The sequence below is a fragment of the Biomphalaria glabrata genome, chromosome 16 (genome assembly GCF_947242115.1).
Source record: "Biomphalaria glabrata chromosome 16, xgBioGlab47.1, whole genome shotgun sequence".
Lineage (NCBI taxonomy): Eukaryota > Metazoa > Mollusca > Gastropoda > Planorbidae > Biomphalaria > Biomphalaria glabrata.
Window position 1 is genome coordinate 3,202,067 of NC_074726.1, and position 20,185 is coordinate 3,222,251.

Here is a 20,185-nt window from a genome sequence, read left to right on the forward strand (position 1 = left end):
AAATGGTCAATCGACCCACAAGGGGGTCTCGACCCACAGGTTGAGAACCCCTGGTTTAAAATGAAGTCCCAAATAACTCTCTCAATTTATAGATATGTACAAAGGGAGACAACACCCATGTTTCCGAGTTTATAGAATACGACTAAAAGGATTGCTTTAAAAAATTTGAAATCATAAGAAAATCTTCGCCTGTATCATTGATTTGGGATTTGGGAGCTACAACTGTTGAAAAAGCAATCTTGGCTAACTTTTTGAAAATTATTGAAATAAAGACAAAGCTTTTTTTCTTTTATTTTTTTTATTGACACCTGTTATTGAATATGTCTGTAATGTATCAGTATAACTCAATTTGCTTTGCCAAACAGCGTCTATGAGGCGCAGCTGACTTTCTAATTGTATAAAGTAAGTTAAATACCAATTTCAGAACTTGCGATCTGTTTGGAAGATAAAGTAAAAAGTCACATGTTTCTTTGGTCGATGGTGGCCAGCACATGACAGACCAAACTTATAATACGGAATTTAAAAATCCAAGTCTTCACCGAGATTCAAACCCGAAACCCCTCGGTTCGAAAGCCATGCGCTTTACCCTTCATCCACGACTTGCCCTTTTAATTTTATAGAAGCTATAAGATATTTCAGCAGAACAGATGATCATCGTTTCATATAAACATCTTATATTTTGCGGCTTAGCAACCACGAATTTAAGAGAAGAGAAGATAGTATTATATAGACCTACGCTAATTGACAGTGAAACAAGCCGAATTAATACAGTCTTAAGTTGCTTATAGAAATTGGACGTAGGTAAGAGGCTCCAAAGGATGTACCATTATTTGATTGTAGGTCTGTAGGTCTGGAAATTTTAAGTTTTTTTTTAGAATGAAGGTTGTTGTGGATATGAAGGATACATGTGTATATGCAGCTGTCTGCTTACTTTTTGGGTTAGGTGTTTAATTTTAATATACTTTTTGTAAACTCTTTCTGCCTTAGTTTCTTTAAATTTTCTATATAGGTTTTCCTTCTGTTTACAAATTAAAAAAAAATCTATTATTAAACAAGTATTTATTTTGTTTCACATGTATTTAGTTGGTATATGATTTTCTATAATGTTTTTACGATAATTTTTAATGAAATTCCAGAGGTCATCAACTGGTTGTTTAATGTCTTTTTATGATAAGAATGTTTGTTGAAAGTTTATTGCAGCTTAGTGTAGTCCCAGGTTGAGCATCTGTAATTACCAGACGCTGCAGTATTTTCACCTTCATTCTACTTCTTGAGTGTACGCCAATCTGCAATACATGACCATGACCCCCTTCATTTCTGCTTGCTCTCCAGAGGGAGCTATTCATTGATTTATTTTCCCAACTGTTGGTGTTATTTTCGAAGAGCTTCATGTACATCAGTATATTTTAAAAATAAATGGGTGACATGCAGCTTTCCTGTCTTCTGTTAGGCCACCATACAGAATGTCTTGTCTGAATTGACCTTGTTGCACTCTGTTAACGTATACAAGCCAGCCAAGGCGTCTACTACTGATAAGAGAAGTGGATAAAATCTTCCAAAAAAAGCGAGATAGTATATGACTATATGACGTTTAGGAGCATATGCGTAATCGAAAACGAGATTCCTTGTGGTAGACGCAGTCAGTAGAAACAATTAAAATCTGCACAATATTGAAAATACCACACTTCGCCAGTTTGTACCAAATTTGCTCCAAATTATATAAAAAAGAAACAATTTGTCGGTGCCACATTTGCAAGATCTGCCCTACTATTTAATTTGTACAGAATATATTTAGCACTTTGCCTTACAGCCCTATATCCTGCTAGAGCACTAGAAGTAATGAACTAGCCTATTCTGACCCCATTGGGAGTTATCTCAGTTCTAAATAAAATAATTCTGCGTTAGTAGATTTTTTTTAAAACCCATTTCCTGGCTATTATGTCAACGGTGTTAAAATATTGGTAGACATTTTAGTGACGACACCGGAAATTTCCGTTATAACTTTTAAACGCTTTAAGGAAACTAATGGACAATATTTAGGCAGACTTTGTTTTCACAAATTATTGTTTATGTTTACATTTCAGACTAGTACTCTAGTAGCGATAAACAGTTAGAATACAATTTGCTTAACAATGTCCAAAGTTGTAGATAAAGAGTGTTTAGAGAGAAACTATACTTTTGTTACAAATGAGATCGACGCTCTAGAACTGGTTGACCGTTTAGTTGAAAGTGAAGCCATATCATCGAGTGATAGAACACGTATTGTTGATATAAAATCAAATATTGTCAGGAATAGCGATCTTGTCAATATAATATTAAATAGCAGCTCTGAATATGTATTAAACTCTTTTTTGAAATCGCTAGAACCAAAATACAAACATGTTCTGGATAAACTCCAAGAGCAAGGTAGACAAATCATTTTTTTTAACCTTGTTAGTATATGAAAAATCTATTTTATTTAATGAACAGAAAGAATTCACGAGAGAGAGAGAGAGAGAGAGTCAAGATAAAAATGGATAATTTACTGCTAATAATTAGGGATTGATTTAATTGTAGAGTAAGGGAACTAACTAATATCGGACTTACAGAAGGTGTCCTGTATTTCTTTTCAGATGGTAAAATCACAAAATCCTGACCCATATAGGCCTACCATATTTTTTTTTTTCAAAAATCTTTTTAGGTTTCTTATGAATGTTTTTCTCAAACAGATGCACAAATGGGGTTTGTTTGTTGCAGCAGCATTTGCGATTTTATGAAGCTTATTTTTATTTTTAATGTTCAAATTGCCATACCAGGCAATGATATTAACACTTACAATATTATATAGAGTAACTTACATCTATCGAACACCTTCGTTTTAAGGGAATTATCGAACACCCCATTGTATTTTTAAAAATTCTCCTTTATTTCGATGATTATGACGAAACTAGTCCATTCCTATTGTGCATCGTCCATTTCTTTATACTTTAGTTATATTTAGTTTCATTTTCACCCGAGGATAATTTTTTTTACTTATATTCAAAGTGCATTGGTAATATTGGTATAAAAATTTCACATTTTTTGACCTCTTGGGAAGAGTGAAGTGAGTCTCGGGTTAAGGGTATTTTTTAATGCCAATGATGTTCAGCTCAACAAAACCTATATAATACGCTTCTAATTAGGCTGAGAAATATTTGCAACAATTTTCTCGAAAGTGTCCTTTGCTACCTAAACATGAAAATTGAGGTTTAAAAAGGGGGTGTTCGATAATAGCAGTTTTTATATAAGCAATCTCAGCTTCGTAAGATATCGAACGCCATTTTAATGTTAAAAATAAACATCAAAGGGATATAACCCAAAGAACACAAAATATTTAAATTTTATATTTTTTAATTGTTATTTTTTAAAATAATGTAATGCAAAGTACATATATAAATTACCCATGTGTTACAATTTGTATCAGCTATTTGTGGTTTACCGTAAATGTGCTATATTTTTCTAAGTAAATAGATTTACATCGATATGCACTAATTGTACCCATTATAATTGCTTGATTTTATGACACATATAGTTTGATGCTATTATCATCGTAACGTTGTTATACCATAGGTGCAAGGAATATAGAATATAACACAGGAACAATGAATTTAGAATTATCCAGTTGTGTTTTTTTTTTTCAGATGCCCCATATTCTATTAACTTCTGAATTATGTGTTATAAACAAATACCTAGCGCATGTGCTTGATGTGAAGAGATATTAATAAAACGAAAGGGCTAAGGTGGAGGTATACAATGTAGATATGGTATTTTGAAATAAAAATGTCTTTGGTAGGTGAAAAAAAAAAGGGGGGGGGGGAAGAAACAGTCCAGACACTGTATCAAGAGATCATCAATAATTGATCGACCATTAAAATGTGACGTCAGCCTCAAATACATTGTCAGTTGTGCTTCTCGATCTAGACGTGTGGCGCCTGGTCTATAAAATTATATATTTATATTTATTTTTTTTGCCATAAAGTATGATAAAGCTCATAATGCGCTACAAAGACACTCCTTTGAAACATCACAAATACACAAAATAATAACAATAACACATTTAACCACTCTCTTATTCTGCCTACACCCCTTACCCGCGCTTTCTTCTTACGCAATTCCACTCTCCAACATTCACACTTTTTCAGTGCAAAGTAACAACGTAAATTTCAAGACTCAATCCAAACGCAGCCACCAGACTAACACACAACAAAAAAAAAATGGTCATTGACAGCCCAACACACAGGTGTAAACCAGGCCACCAACGCAGCCCCAAAACATTGTTCAAGTTGTAGTAAGAACAATGTTGAGGGGAAAGGGGGAGGAGCCATCATTCGAGTACCTAAGGTCAAGCCGCTAATTAGGTCACAAACACTAGGCGTGATAGATATATAGATATGTTGTTTGTGTGTGTGTGACAAATACTAAGCGTGCTCTAAAATACGGTGTTTTTTTTTTTAGTCAACCAGGTGGTTTAGGGAGGGCGGATTTATCTACATCTATAGGTAACACAGCTCGCAAGCTACCATAACTTTTCAGTACCCCCCCCCTTCCCCGCCCAGATCGAAAAATATCTAGCACTGACTTTTGGGCTGTTACATACACTGAGCGTGCTAAATCGGCGGCTAGTTACGTAGGGCCGCGTACCGTATGTTTTGTTTTAAGGTCAACCAAGTAAACTGTTGTGTCCTGCAATGACTTGGGGAGGATTATCTATTGGCTACCAAAGCTTATTAGGCTCTCCATTAAATAGATAATATCTGGATTTAATTTATTAATGGCCTAATGTCTCAAAATAGCTTCGACCTAAATAAGTACTACGGTAATGCGTTACTGGGCTTAGCACCGTCAGTTTCTAAGCAGAGCTGATCAGTGATAGATTATAGATTCCTTCGATGTGGACCATGTGAAAATGACTAAAATCTGTCTGTCTTGACATGGCGTAAAAAGAAAATGATATAAATAAAAAAAAAAATATAGATTATAACACTTTTGAAACACCATACTTTTCACAAAATTTTAAGATTATAACTTTTAAAACACCATACTTCTCATGTGTTCGATAAGTTCTTAATATGTTCGATAAGATAAGATAAAGGTAAAAAAGTGTTCGATAATTTAAGCTTCTGAAATCATCAACCTGACCCAAGTTAACATCAAATATAAGTTTAACTATGAGTAGTAATAGAATAAAACATGTCTACTTTTTAAGAAATGTTCATAGATATAATCGTTTTTTTTCTAGGTCTAATTTTAACGGAGATACACAAATTCAAACATAAAAAATGTCGGCGAATGAGCTTAACTTGTTCGATAAACGTAAGTTACTGTATGTGATCGTGATAAAACATCGTCAAGTCTTTTTCGCTAACATTGAGTGAGGGCATTTATTTTATATAATCGTATTTGCTGCCTTTTTGCTGATATGATCAGTATTTGCAGTAAAATTTAATTTATTGTCTAAGATAGTGCCGGCTCTTGGAACTCTAGGCCAGCAAAAAGCGAATAAGAGCTCCCTTTCACCGGCCTGAATGAGAACAGTGTACACTGTTTTGTCTGGCGGGGTGTCAGACTCGCGGCCAGAGACCGCGTGCATCGGGACCCCTGCCATTTTCCTTTGCTATACCAGGCTAACCGTGCAGGACACGCCATTTATGTAACGGCCCCTTGAGGAACGGCGCCTGCATTGTGACAAGGTTGTGGGAGCTTTTTTACAACTCCGCACAGGGCAATGAGGCGAGGCTCTCGCACCCCCGTAGGCACCACGGGAGTCTTATTTTGCTACCCTTTAGCCTAATCGTTTCCTCCTACGATCGTTTCCACCCGGGCGCCACTATGAGGCAGGGTAGCATGCCAGGGATGTAAAGGTAAAAAAGCTGTATATTCCAGCTAGTTATTCGTCCATTGGTCGTCTACCTAGGGTTGAGGAATGTTACTTGGTACAATAGCAAAATAATATGACTCATGAAGTTGTTCATCTTATCGTTGAGTATCCTGTTACAGTTGAATTAGTGCACTGCTGACGAAAATACTGCATGCAAATGTTATGTAAAAGATTTGTAAAAGAGTTTCGGTCTTTAATAGAGATAAATTTAGGTATTTTATTTTATTTTAGCCCTTCACCCCCCCCCCCCCCGTCCGGTTCCACTGTAGAAAGGACATCAAACATACACTACTGTCTCCGCCACGACCTAAGGAACATTTATGTCAAGCTTAATCAAGATTGGTCAAACGGTTTTGATTTTTATGCAGAACATACATACATACATACGCCTTACTTTCTACTTTATAGTATAGATGTACATATATGGCGTATGTATGTATGGGTGTATATGTATACATGTTCCTAATGGAAACCATTTGACCAATCTTGATAAAACTTGGCATAAATGTTCCTTGGGTACCAACTGGAACCGTAACGTATGTATAGTAGCCCTAAAATAAAATTAAGACCATAAAAAAATTGCCCAACTCTATGAAAGTATTACTATTTCATGAATGTAGGCCATGTTTACACGAGACTAGATCGAACGAATCTAAATCTAGATCTAATTGTAAAAACTAAACTTTGCACAGATAGTTTTTTTTTTACTTTGACACACAAAAATGCAAAATATAGTCTATTGATTTCATTATTTAAAAAATTAACCTTCAAATTTGTGTTTCAAATACAAGCAAATCCAGAACTTTGGAGTGTGGGGGGGGGGGTGCGATTTTTTTCCAAACCCTAACGCCCATTAAACCCTAACCCTATGCATGGTGGTCTGTTCTGTGGAATACGGCTCGATGCAAGTTGAGAAGAGATGAATTGCAGCGAAGTATAGCTAACTTTAAACTGACAGATATTGTACTGTTGTCTACTGTGCGAGACTGTAGAAGAGAGATGTGTACGACTCGATGCAAGTTAACTAGGGTAGAGTTAACTGGAGTGGACTACTGTCGTTAAAGTCTATACAGCGTACTACAGTGGACTTGAGCCGTTACAGTCGATACACTCGATGTAAGACGTGTACGGCTCTGATTTGGTAGACTTGAGTACGACTTGGTTCAGCTTCGGGAGACCTGGAGCGACACTGGGAAGTGTGTTGGTGGTCTGTTCTGTGGAATACGGCTCGATGCAAGTTGAGAAGAGATGAATTGCAACGAAGTATAGCTAACTGTAAATAGACAGATATTGTACAGTCTTCTACGCTACATGAGATATAAAGAAAGCAAGAAAAAGAGAGCGAGCCGTTTTATTTCATTGTAACAGATACAATATTTCACGGACTTTAAAGTATTACAGGGGTATCGTTAAATAAGAACATAAAACTAAAATGTTATTTAATCTTGGTTAGGCCAATAATAGATTATGCATCCTCTGTTTGGGACCCCTTCAACTCAAGAAAACATTAAGAAACCGGAAGAGACACAAATTAGAGCAGTGAGATTAATAACAAACGAATATTCACATTTAACTAGAGTAACACGACCTTTAGTAAATCACTAAATTTAGAAAGTCTTCTGGATAGAAGACTTAAAAGTAAAGTAGCAATCAAACATAAAACACCGAATCATTATCTTCAAATACAAAAACAAAATTTAATAAAATACTCAGGAAGACACAAAGAAAAAGGCACATTCCTCGTTCCATAGGCTAGGACAAATTTGTACAAAAGCTCCTTCTTCCCTAGCGCGATTAGAGCATGGAAAGGGTTGCCTGAGCTAGCAAGGATAACCAGTGACTTGGCAGAGTTTAAGTCATTGGTTAATATACATGACTTAATGCATGCTGCGTAGGACGTAATCGACTTCTTTTTTGAAGTAACGTCTGCATTATATAAAATAAGATAAGATAGTACTAGGTCACAAAAAGCAATAAGGGAATGTTCAGGCTTTAATAATCAGTACAAAGCTTAAAGAAAGTAGCAGGTGATGTGAAATGGTAGAGTATATAATACTATATATACTATATATACATATATATACACATTACACACACATATTATTTTTTTTATTTTACAAATTTATTTTCAATTTTTCAGACCTGACTAAAGCGATAAAATCGTCGGGCATGGGTATGCAATTTATTTCTTAGTGTTATATCTTCTAGTAGGTACTGTCCTAGTTTTGTAATATGATATTTTTGTTTTTCAATTATTACAATTGTTATAGATATTTCAAATATATCTTGGATATATTTAAAAATGGAAAAATGTCAGTTTTTGATTAGAAATACATTTCACAAATAAGCTTAATTTTAGTTTAATTTTAAATGTTACAGTAATTTTAAAATCTAAAAAAAAAAAGAATTATTTAAGGGTGAAAAAAGGTTGGAAAAGATAACAAAAAAAAAGAGGTTTTTCAGAGAAACTGAGAGTTAGAGAAGGCAATAAAAAGAGATCAGGACGTTCTATTTCATTGCAACCAATACAATATTTAACGGACTTAAATGTATACTAGGAGTATCGTTAAAAGGTGGTTTGTTTATTGTATATTGAAAAGAAATTAGGTAATGTTCCGGCCTTGATAATAAGTATAAAGCATGGAAACAAATCAAATGTAGTAGCGGTGGTATGAAATGCTAGTATACATATACATATGTACCTACATGTATATACAGACAGATGTTATTTATTACTATTTAAAATTTATATTTTATATTTCGGCCATTCTTGGGTGGGGTACTGATTAGCGGTTGCGTATGGAAGTTATTGATCAATTTATATCTTTCTTCTAGTAGTAACTATCCAGGTTTTGTAATATGATAAATTATTTTGTCAAATATCCCCATTGTTAGAGATATTTCAAATATAGATATAGATATATATATATATATAGATATAGATATATATATATATATACATATAAGATATATATATATATATATATATATATATATATATATATACATATAAGATATCGATGTCAGTATAGGATCTATACGTCTGAGTATGCAATTTATTTATCAACATTATATTTTTAATTTGGTACTTACTGTTCTGGTTTTGTAATATTATAATATTTTTTTTGTCAAATACTAAGATTGAAATAAATATTTAAATTATATCTTGATTATATTTAAAAAAAAAAGGAAAATCAATCAATGTTTATAAATAAATTAACAAATTAGTTAATTTTAGCTTTCATTTTAAATGTGAATGTATGCATTTAATTTATGATATATTTACATCCCTTCGTATGCTTGACCATAAAATGATTTACTTTTAATTCTATCATCATCATCATCATCATCAAACTCCATTAGAGTGAGGGCTTGAGAGGCTCAAATCCTCTCTTGCAAAAGCCCTGGACAGAAACCCTGCTGTCTTGCGTAGTGCATAAATGTCGCCATACAGGTCGAGAATTTTGGGTTTCCCAGACCTGTCGAGACGGAGATCAGCAAGTCTGGGGCAGTCAAACAGAATATGAGGCACGGTTTCCTCTTCTTCCCCGCAGCGAGGGCACCGTGAATCGAAATTTGGCCATAGCCGCGAGAAATATGAGCCAACAGGACAGTGGCCTGTCCTGCACTGTGCTATAATAGCTTGCTCAGGCCTGGACAGCCTCCACCACGGGGAAGTGCGGTCAGGGCGCCTCATGCGCTCCCAGACTCCACGGGCTTTTTGGGACTTGTCCCAGCACTCAAACCACTTTTCCATTTCTGTTTTTTGTATTATAGCCAGGGCTTGATGAAAGCTTACAGCCTGATCAGTGGGTAGAATTTGCCCTCCCTGGTGGGCCAAAGAGTCTGCGATTGTGTTGCCAGTAACACCTATGTGACTCAGTACCCACTGCTTTTAATTCTATAACAAAATTAGAATTATTACAGGGTGCAAAAGGTGAACATAAAAACAACGAAAGTAGTTTTTTAGGGAAACTGAGAGATAGAGAAAGTAGGAAACTGAGAGCCAGCCCTTTCATTTTATTGCAACTGATTTAATATTTCAGGGGCTTAAAAGTAGTTTAGGGATATTGCTAAAGCGCGTTTGTTTATTGGATTAAAAAAAGAAATGAATGTTTCAGCTATAGTTATCAAAATAAGGCCTGAAAACAAACCAAAGGGAATAGTCGGAGGTGTGATATGCTTATATAAATACACACACACACACACACATATATATATATATATATATATATATATATATATATAAAATATAATATAATATAATATAAATATAATATAATATAATATAATAATAAATATAATATAAAATATAATATAATAATTTTTTTATCTATCTATATATATATATATATATATATATATATATATATATATATATATATATACAGAAAATATAATATAATAATTTTTTTAACATTTTATTTAAATTTAGTAGAGTCACCATCGATTCGACTCATGACTACCGTAGGTAAGAGATTTACTTATCAACCTTATATCATTGATTTGGTACTTACTGTTCTGGTTTTGTAATATTATAATATTTCATTTGTCAATTACTAAGATTGTAATAGATATTTAAATTATATCTTGATTATATTTCAAAAAAAGGATAATAAATTTTCGTTTTTAAATAAATAAAGTAATTAATTACTTTTAGCTTTCATTTTAAATAGCAATGTACAGATTTAATTTATGATATATTTACCTCCCTTTGTAGGCTTGATCCATAAAATGATTTACTTTTAATTCTATAACAAAATTAGAATTATTACAGGGTGCAAAAGTTTGTAATTAAAACAACGAAAGTAGTTTTTTAGGGAAACTGAGAGATAGAGAAAGTAAGATACTGAGAGCAAGCCCTTTCATTTTATTGCAACTGATTCAATATTTCAGGGGCTTAAAAGTAGTTTAGGTATATCGCTAAATTGTCATTTGTTTATTGGATTAAAAAACTAAATGAATGTTTAAGCTATAATTATCAAAATAAGGCATGAAAACAAACCAAAGAGAAAAGCCGGAGGTGTGATATGCTTATATAAATACACACACACACACACATATATATATATAAAATAATTTTTTTAACATTTTATTTAAATTTTGTAGACTTCCTGGGTACCTCACTACCGAGATTACGAGGTAAGAGATTTACTTATCAACCTTATATCTTTAATATGGTACTTACTGTTCTGGTTTTGTAATATTATAATATTTCATTTGTCAATTACTAAGATTGTAATAGATATTTAAATTATATCTTGATTATATTTCAAAAAAAGGATAATAAATTTTCGTTTTTAAATAAATAAAGTAATTAATTACTTTTAGCTTTCATTTTAAATAGGAATGTACAGATTTAATTTATGATATATTTACCTCCCTTTGTAGGCTTTATCCATAAAATGATTTACTTTTAATTCTATAACAAAATTAGAATTATTACAGGGTGCAAAAGTTTGTAATTAAAACAACGAAAGTAGTTTTTTAGGGAAACTGAGAGATAGAGAAAGTAAGATACTGAGAGCAAGCCCTTTCATTTTATTGCAACTGATTCAATATTTCAGGGGCTTAAAAGTAGTTTAGGGATATCGCTAAATTGTCATTTGTTTATTGGATTAAAAAACTAAATGAATGTTTAAGCTATAATTATCAAAATAAGGCATGAAAACAAACCAAAGAGAATAGCCGGAGGTGTGATATGCTTATATAAATACACACACACACACACATATATATATATATAAAATAATTTTTTTAACATTTTATTTAAATTTTGTAGAGGTGCTGCGGGCCATCTCTCCGAAATCACCAGGTAAGAGATTTACTTATCAACCTTTTATCTTTAATATGGTACTTACTGTTCTGGTTTTGTAATATTATAATATTTCATTTGTCAATTACTAAGATTGTAATAGATATTTAAATTATATCTTGATTATATTTCAAAAAAAGGATAATAAATTTTCGTTTTTAAATAAATAAAGTAATTAATTACTTTTAGCTTTCATTTTAAATAGGAATGTACAGATTTAATTTATGATATATTTACCTCCCTTTGTAGGCTTTATCCATAAAATGATTTACTTTTAATTCTATAACAAAATTAGAATTATTACAGGGTGCAAAAGTTTGTAATTAAAACAACGAAAGTAGTTTTTTAGGGAAACTGAGAGATAGAGAAAGTAAGATACTGAGAGCAAGCCCTTTCATTTTATTGCAATTGATTCAATATTTCAGGGGCTTAAAAGTAGTTTAGGTATATCGCTATATTGTCATTTGTTTATTGGATTAAAAAACTAAATGAATGTTTAAGCTATAATTATCAAAATAAGGCATGAAAACAAACCAAAGAGAATAGCCGGAGGTGTGATATGCTTATATAAATACACACACACACACACATATATATATATATAAAATAATTTTTTTAACATTTTATTTAAATTTTGTAGAGGTGTTAAGGGCCATCTCTCCGAAATCACCAGGTAAGAGATTTACTTATCAACCTTATATCTTTAATATGGTACTTACTGTTCTGGTTTTGTAATATTATAATATTTCATTTGTCAATTACTAAGATTGTAATAGATATTTAAATTATATCTTGATTATATTTCAAAAAAGGATAATAAATTTTCGTTTTTAAATAAATAAAGTAATTAATTACTTTTAGCTTTCATTTTAAATAGGAATGTACAGATTTAATTTATGATATATTTACCTCCCTTTGTAGGCTTTATCCATAAAATGATTTACTTTTAATTCTATAACAAAATTAGAATTATTACAGGGTGCAAAAGTTTGTAATTAAAACAACGAAAGTAGTTTTTTAGGGAAACTGAGAGATAGAGAAAGTAAGATACTGAGAGCAAGCCCTTTCATTTTATTGCAACTGATTCAATATTTCAGGGGCTTAAAAGTAGTTTAGGGATATCGCTAAATTGTCATTTGTTTATTGGATTAAAAAACTAAATGAATGTTTAAGCTATAATTATCAAAATAAGGCATGAAAACAAACCAAAGAGAATAGCCGGAGGTGTGATATGCTTATATAAATACACACACACACACACATATATATATATAAAATAATTTTTTTAACATTTTATTTAAATTTTGTAGAGGAGCAGGATGCCATCCCTCCGAAACTACCAGGTAAGAGATTTACTTATCAACCTTATATCTTTAATTTGGTACTTACTGTTCTGGTTTTGTAATATTATAATATTTCATTTGTCAATTACTAAGATTGTAATAGATATTTAAATTATATCTTGATTATATTTCAAAAAAAGGATAATAAGTTTTCGTTTTTAAATAAATAAAGTAATTAATTACTTTTAGCTTTCATTTTAAATAGGAATGTACAGATTTAATTTATGATATATTTACCTCCCTTTGTAGGCTTGATCCATAAAATGATTTACTTTTAATTCTATAACAAAATTAGAATTATTACAGGGTGCAAAAGTTTGTAATTAAAACAACGAAAGTAGTTTTTTAGGGAAACTGAGAGATAGAGAAAGTAAGATACTGAGAGCAAGCCCTTTCATTTTATTGCAACTGATTCAATATTTCAGGGGCTTAAAAGTAGTTTAGGTATATCGCTAAATTGTCATTTGTTTATTGGATTAAAAAACTAAATGAATGTTTAAGCTATAATTATCAAAATAAGGCATGAAAACAAACCAAAGAGAATAGCCGGAGGTGTGATATGCTTATATAAATACACACACACACACACACATATATATATAAAATAATTTTTTTAACATTTTATTTAAATTTTGTAGAGGTGCAAAGGGCCATCCCTCCGAAACCACCAGGTAAGAGATTTACTTATCAACCTTATATCTTTAATATGGTACTTACTGTTCTGGTTTTGTAATATTATAATATTTCATTTGTCAATTACTAAGATTGTAATAGATATTTAAATTATATCTTGATTATATTTCAAAAAAAGGATAATAAATTTTCGTTTTTAAATAAATAAAGTAATTAATTACTTTTAGCTTTCATTTTAAATAGGAATGTACAGATTTAATTTATGATATATTTACCTCCCTTTGTAGGCTTTATCCATAAAATGATTTACTTTTAATTCTATAACAAAATTAGAATTATTACAGGGTGCAAAAGTTTGTAATTAAAACAACGAAAGTAGTTTTTTAGGGAAACTGAGAGATAGAGAAAGTAAGATACTGAGAGCAAGCCCTTTCATTTTATTGCAATTGATTCAATATTTCAGGGGCTTAAAAGTAGTTTAGGTATATCGCTAAATTGTCATTTGTTTATTGGATTAAAAAACTAAATGAATGTTTAAGCTATAATTATCAAAATAAGGCATGAAAACAAACCAAAGAGAATAGCCGGAGGTGTGATATGCTTATATAAATACACACACACACACACATATATATATATATAAAATAATTTTTTAACATTTTATTTAAATTTTGTAGGGGTGCAACGAGGCTTCCCTCCGAAACCACCAGGTAAGAGATTTACTTATCAACCTTTTATCTTTAATTTGGTACTTACTGTTCTGGTTTTGTAATATTATAATATTTCATTTGTCAATTACTAAGATTGTAATAGATATTTAAATTATATCTTGATTATATTTCCAAAAAAGGATAATAAATTTTCGTTTTTAAATAAATAAAGCAATTAATTACTTTTAGCTTTCATTTTAAATAGGAATGTACAGATTTAATTTATGATATATTTACCTCCCTTTGTAGGCTTTATCCATAAAATGATTTACTTTTAATTCTATAACAAAATTAGAATTATTACAGGGTGCAAAAGTTTGTAATTAAAACAACGAAAGTAGTTTTTTAGGGAAACTGAGAGATAGAGAAAGTAAGATACTGAGAGCAAGCCCTTTCATTTTATTGCAATTGATTCAATATTTCAGGGGCTTAAAAGTAGTTTAGGTATATCGCTAAATTGTCATTTGTTTATTGGATTAAAAAACTAAATGAATGTTTAAGCTATAATTATCAAAATAAGGCATGAAAACAAACCAAAGAGAATAGCCGGAGGTGTGATATGCTTATATAAATACACACACACACACACATATATATATATAAAATAATTTTTTTAACATTTTATTTAAATTTTGTAGCGTTGCAACGGTGCTTCCCTCCGTATCCACCAGGTAAGAGATTTACTTATCAACCTTTTATCTTTAATTTGGTACTTACTGTTCTGGTTTTGTAATATTATAATATTTCATTTGTCAATTACTAAGATTGTAATAGATATTTAAATTATATCTTGATTATATTTCAAAAAAAGGATAATAAATTTTCGTTTTTAAATAAATAAAGTAATTAATTACTTTTAGCTTTCATTTTAAATAGGAATGTACAGATTTAATTTATGATATATTTACCTCCCTTTGTAGGCTTGATCCATAAAATGATTTACTTTTAATTCTATAACAAAATTAGAATTATTACAGGGTGCAAAAGTTTGTAATTAAAACAACGAAAGTAGTTTTTTAGGGAAACTGAGAGATAGAGAAAGTAAGATACTGAGAGCAAGCCCTTTCATTTTATTGCAACTGATTCAATATTTCAGGGGCTTAAAAGTAGTTTAGGGATATCGCTAAATTGTCATTTGTTTATTGGATTAAAAAACTAAATGAATGTTTAAGCTATAATTATCAAAATAAGGCATGAAAACAAACCAAAGAGAATAGCCGGAGGTGTGATATGCTTATATAAATACACACACACACACACATATATATATATATAAAATAATTTTTTTAACATTTTATTTAAATTTTGTAGAGGTGTTGAGGGCCATCTCTCCGAAATCACCAGGTAAGAGATTTACTTATCAACCTTATATCTTTAATATGGTACTTACTGTTCTGGTTTTGTAATATTATAATATTTCATTTGTCAATTACTAAGATTGTAATAGATATTTAAATTATATCTTGATTATATTTCAAAAAAGGATAATAAATTTTCGTTTTTAAATAAATAAAGTAATTAATTACTTTTAGCTTTCATTTTAAATAGGAATGTACAGATTTAATTTATGATATATTTACCTCCCTTTGTAGGCTTTATCCATAAAATGATTTACTTTTAATTCTATAACAAAATTAGAATTATTACAGGGTGCAAAAGTTTGTAATTAAAACAACGAAAGTAGTTTTTTAGGGAAACTGAGAGATAGAGAAAGTAAGATACTGAGAGCAAGCCCTTTCATTTTATTGCAACTGATTCAATATTTCAGGGGCTTAAAAGTAGTTTAGGGATATCGCTAAATTGTCATTTGTTTATTGGATTAAAAAACTAAATGAATGTTTAAGCTATAATTATCAAAATAAGGCATGAAAACAAACCAAAGAGAATAGCCGGAGGTGTGATATGCTTATATAAATACACACACACACACACATATATATATATAAAATAATTTTTTTAACATTTTATTTAAATTTTGTAGAGGAGCAGGATGCCATCACTCCGAAACTACCAGGTAAGAGATTTACTTATCAACCTTTTATCTTTAATTTGGTACTTACTGTTCTGGTTTTGTAATATTATAATATTTCATTTGTCAATTACTAAGATTTTAATAGATATTTAAATTATATCTTGATTATATTTCAAAAAAAGGATAATAAGTTTTCGTTTTTAAATAAATAAAGTAATTAATTACTTTTAGCTTTCATTTTAAATAGGAATGTACAGATTTAATTTATGATATATTTACCTCCCTTTGTAGGCTTGATCCATAAAATGATTTACTTTTAATTCTATAACAAAATTAGAATTATTACAGGGTGCAAAAGTTTGTAATTAAAACAACGAAAGTAGTTTTTTAGGGAAACTGAGAGATAGAGAAAGTAAGATACTGAGAGCAAGCCCTTTCATTTTATTGCAACTGATTCAATATTTCAGGGGCTTAAAAGTAGTTTAGGTATATCGCTAAATTGTCATTTGTTTATTGGATTAATAAACTAAATGAATGTTTAAGCTATAATTATTAAAATAAGGAATGAAAACAAACCAAAGAGAATAGCCGGAGGTGTGATATGCTTATATAAATACACACACACACACACACATATATATATAAAATAATTTTTTTAACATTTTATTTAAATTTTGTAGAGGTGCAAAGGGCCAACCCTCCGAAACCACCACGTAAGAGATTTACTTATCAACCTTATATCTTTAATATGGTACTTACTGTTCTGGTTTTGTAATATTATAATATTTCATTTGTCAATTACTAAGATTGTAATAGATATTTAAATTATATCTTGATTATATTTCAAAAAAAGGATAATAAATTTTCGTTTTTAAATAAATAAAGTAATTAATTACTTTTAGCTTTCATTTTAAATAGGAATGTACAGATTTAATTTATGATATATTTACCTCCCTTTGTAGGCTTTATCCATAAAATGATTTACTTTTAATTCTATAACAAAATTAGAATTATTACAGGGTGCAAAAGTTTGTAATTAAAACAACGAAAGTAGTTTTTTAGGGAAACTGAGAGATAGAGAAAGTAAGATACTGAGAGCAAGCCCTTTCATTTTATTGCAACTGATTCAATATTTCAGGGGCTTAAAAGTAGTTTAGGTATATCGCTAAATTGTCATTTGTTTATTGGATTAATAAACTAAATGAATGTTTAAGCTATAATTATTAAAATAAGGAATGAAAACAAACCAAAGAGAATAGCCGGAGGTGTGATATGCTTATATAAATACACACACACACACACACATATATATATAAAATAATTTTTTTAACATTTTATTTAAATTTTGTAGAGGTGCAAAGGGCCAACCCTCCGAAACCACCACGTAAGAGATTTACTTATCAACCTTATATCTTTAATATGGTACTTACTGTTCTGGTTTTGTAATATTATAATATTTCATTTGTCAATTACTAAGATTGTAATAGATATTTAAATTATATCTTGATTATATTTCAAAAAAAGGATAATAAATTTTCGTTTTTAAACAAATAAAGTAATTAATTACTTTTAGCTTTCATTTTAAATAGGAATGTACAGATTTAATTTATGATATATTTACCTCCCTTTGTAGGCTTGATCCATAAAATGATTTACTTTTAATTCTATAACAAAATTAGAATTATTACAGGGTGCAAAAGTTTGTAATTAAAACAACGAAAGTAGTTTTTTAGGGAAACTGAGAGATAGAGAAAGTAAGATACTGAGAGCAAGCCCTTTCATTTTATTGCAACTGATTCAATATTTCAGGGGCTTAAAAGTAGTTTAGGGATATCGCTAAATTGTCATTTGTTTATTGGATTAAAAAACTAAATGAATGTTTAAGCTATAATTATCAAAATAAGGCATGAAAACAAACCAAAGAGAATAGCCGGAGGTGTGATATGCTTATATAAATACACACACACACACACATATATATATATAAAATAATTTTTTTAACATTTTATTTAAATTTTGTAGAGGTGCTGAGGGCCATCTCTCCGATATCACCAGGTAAGAGATTTACTTATCAACCTTTTATCTTTAATTTGGTACTTACTGTTCTGGTTTTGTAATATTATAATATTTCATTTGTCAATTACTAAGATTGTAATAGATATTTAAATTATATCTTGATTATATTTCAAAAAAAGGATAATAAATTTTCGTTTTTAAATAAATAAAGTAATTAATTACTTTTAGCTTTCATTTTAAATAGGAATGTACAGATTTAATTTATGATATATTTACCTCCCTTTGTAGGCTTTATCCATAAAATGATTTACTTTTAATTCTATAACAAAATTAGAATTATTACAGGGTGCAAAAGTTTGTAATTAAAACAACGAAAGTAGTTTTTTAGGGAAACTGAGAGATAGAGAAAGTAAGATACTGAGAGCAAGCCCTTTCATTTTATTGCAACTGATTCAATATTTCAGGGGCTTAAAAGTAGTTTAGGGATATCGCTAAATTGTCATTTGTTTATTGGATTAAAAAACTAAATGAATGTTTAAGCTATAATTATCAAAATAAGGCATGAAAACAAACCAAAGAGAATAGCCGGAGGTGTGATATGCTTATATAAATACACACACACACACACATATATATATATAAAATAATTTTTTTAACATTTTATTTAAATTTTGTAGAGGAGCAGGATGCCATCCCTCCGAAACTACCAGGTAAGAGATTTACTTATCAACCTTATATCTTTAATTTGGTACTTACTGTTCTGGTTTTGTAATATTATAATATTTCATTTGTCAATTACTAAGATTGTAATAGATATTTAAATTATATCTTGATTATATTTCAAAAAAAGGATAATAAGTTTTCGTTTTTAAATAAATAAAGTAATTAATTACTTTTAGCTTTCATTTTAAATAGGAATGTACAGATTTAATTTATGATATATTTACCTCCCTTTGTAGGCTTGATCCATAAAATGATTTACTTTTAATTCTATAACAAAATTAGAATTATTACAGGGTGCAAAAGTTTGTAATTAAAACAACGAAAGTAGTTTTTTAGGGAAACTGAGAGATAGAGAAAGTAAGATACTGAGAGCAAGCCGTTTCATTTTATTGCAACTGATTCAATATTTCAGGGGCTTAAAAGTAGTTTAGGTATATCGCTAAATTGTCATTTGTTTATTGGATTAAAAAACTAAATGAATGTTTAAGCTATAATTATCAAAATAAGGCATGAAAACAAACCAAAGAGAATAGCCGGAGGTGTGATATGCTTATATAAATACACACACACACACACACATATATATATAAAATAATTTTTTTAACATTTTATTTAAATTTTGTAGAGGTGCAAAGGGCCATCCCTCCGGAACCACCAGGTAAGAGATTTACTTATCAACCTTATATCTTTAATATGGTACTTACTGTTCTGGTTTTGTAATATTATAATATTTCATTTGTCAATTACTAAGATTGTAATAGATATTTAAATTATATTTTGATTATATTTTAAAAAAAGGATAATAAATTTTCGTTTTTAAATAAATAAAGTAATTAATTACTTTTAGCTTTCATTTTAAATAGGAATGTACAGATTTAATTTATGATATATTTACCTCCCTTTGTAGGCTTGATCCATAAAATGATTTACTTTTAATTCTATAACAAAATTAGAATTATTACAGGGTGCAAAAGTTTGTAATTAAAACAACGAAAGTAGTTTTTTAGGGAAACTGAGAGATAGAGAAAGTAAGATACTGAGAGCAAGCCCTTTCATTTTATTGCAACTGATTCAATA

At 30.0% G+C, this 20,185-nt stretch overlaps 2 protein-coding genes across 2 annotated transcripts; both read left to right on the top strand.

Annotated features, from left to right (window-relative positions):
- Positions 1-423: 423 nt before the first annotated feature.
- LOC129923351 (uncharacterized) lies at positions 424-13,959 on the top strand. Its single transcript, XM_056013864.1, has 8 exons — positions 424-2,406; positions 8,037-8,069; positions 10,332-10,367; positions 11,006-11,038; positions 11,679-11,711; positions 12,352-12,384; positions 13,022-13,054; positions 13,693-13,959. The coding sequence occupies exons 1-8, from the start codon at positions 2,133-2,135 to the stop codon at positions 13,785-13,787; spliced, it is 570 nt and encodes a 189-aa protein (XP_055869839.1). The 5' UTR covers positions 424-2,132; the 3' UTR covers positions 13,788-13,959.
- A 254-nt stretch (positions 13,960-14,213) lies between these two features.
- Positions 14,214-19,059, top strand: LOC129923412 (histone acetyltransferase KAT6A-like). Its single transcript, XM_056014284.1, has 8 exons — positions 14,214-14,219; positions 14,823-14,841; positions 15,036-15,068; positions 15,709-15,741; positions 16,379-16,411; positions 17,050-17,082; positions 17,721-17,753; positions 18,392-19,059. Exons 1-8 carry the CDS (start codon positions 14,214-14,216, stop codon positions 18,484-18,486), a joined length of 285 nt encoding a protein of 94 aa, XP_055870259.1. The 3' UTR covers positions 18,487-19,059.
- The last annotated feature ends 1,126 nt before the right edge of the window (positions 19,060-20,185 follow it).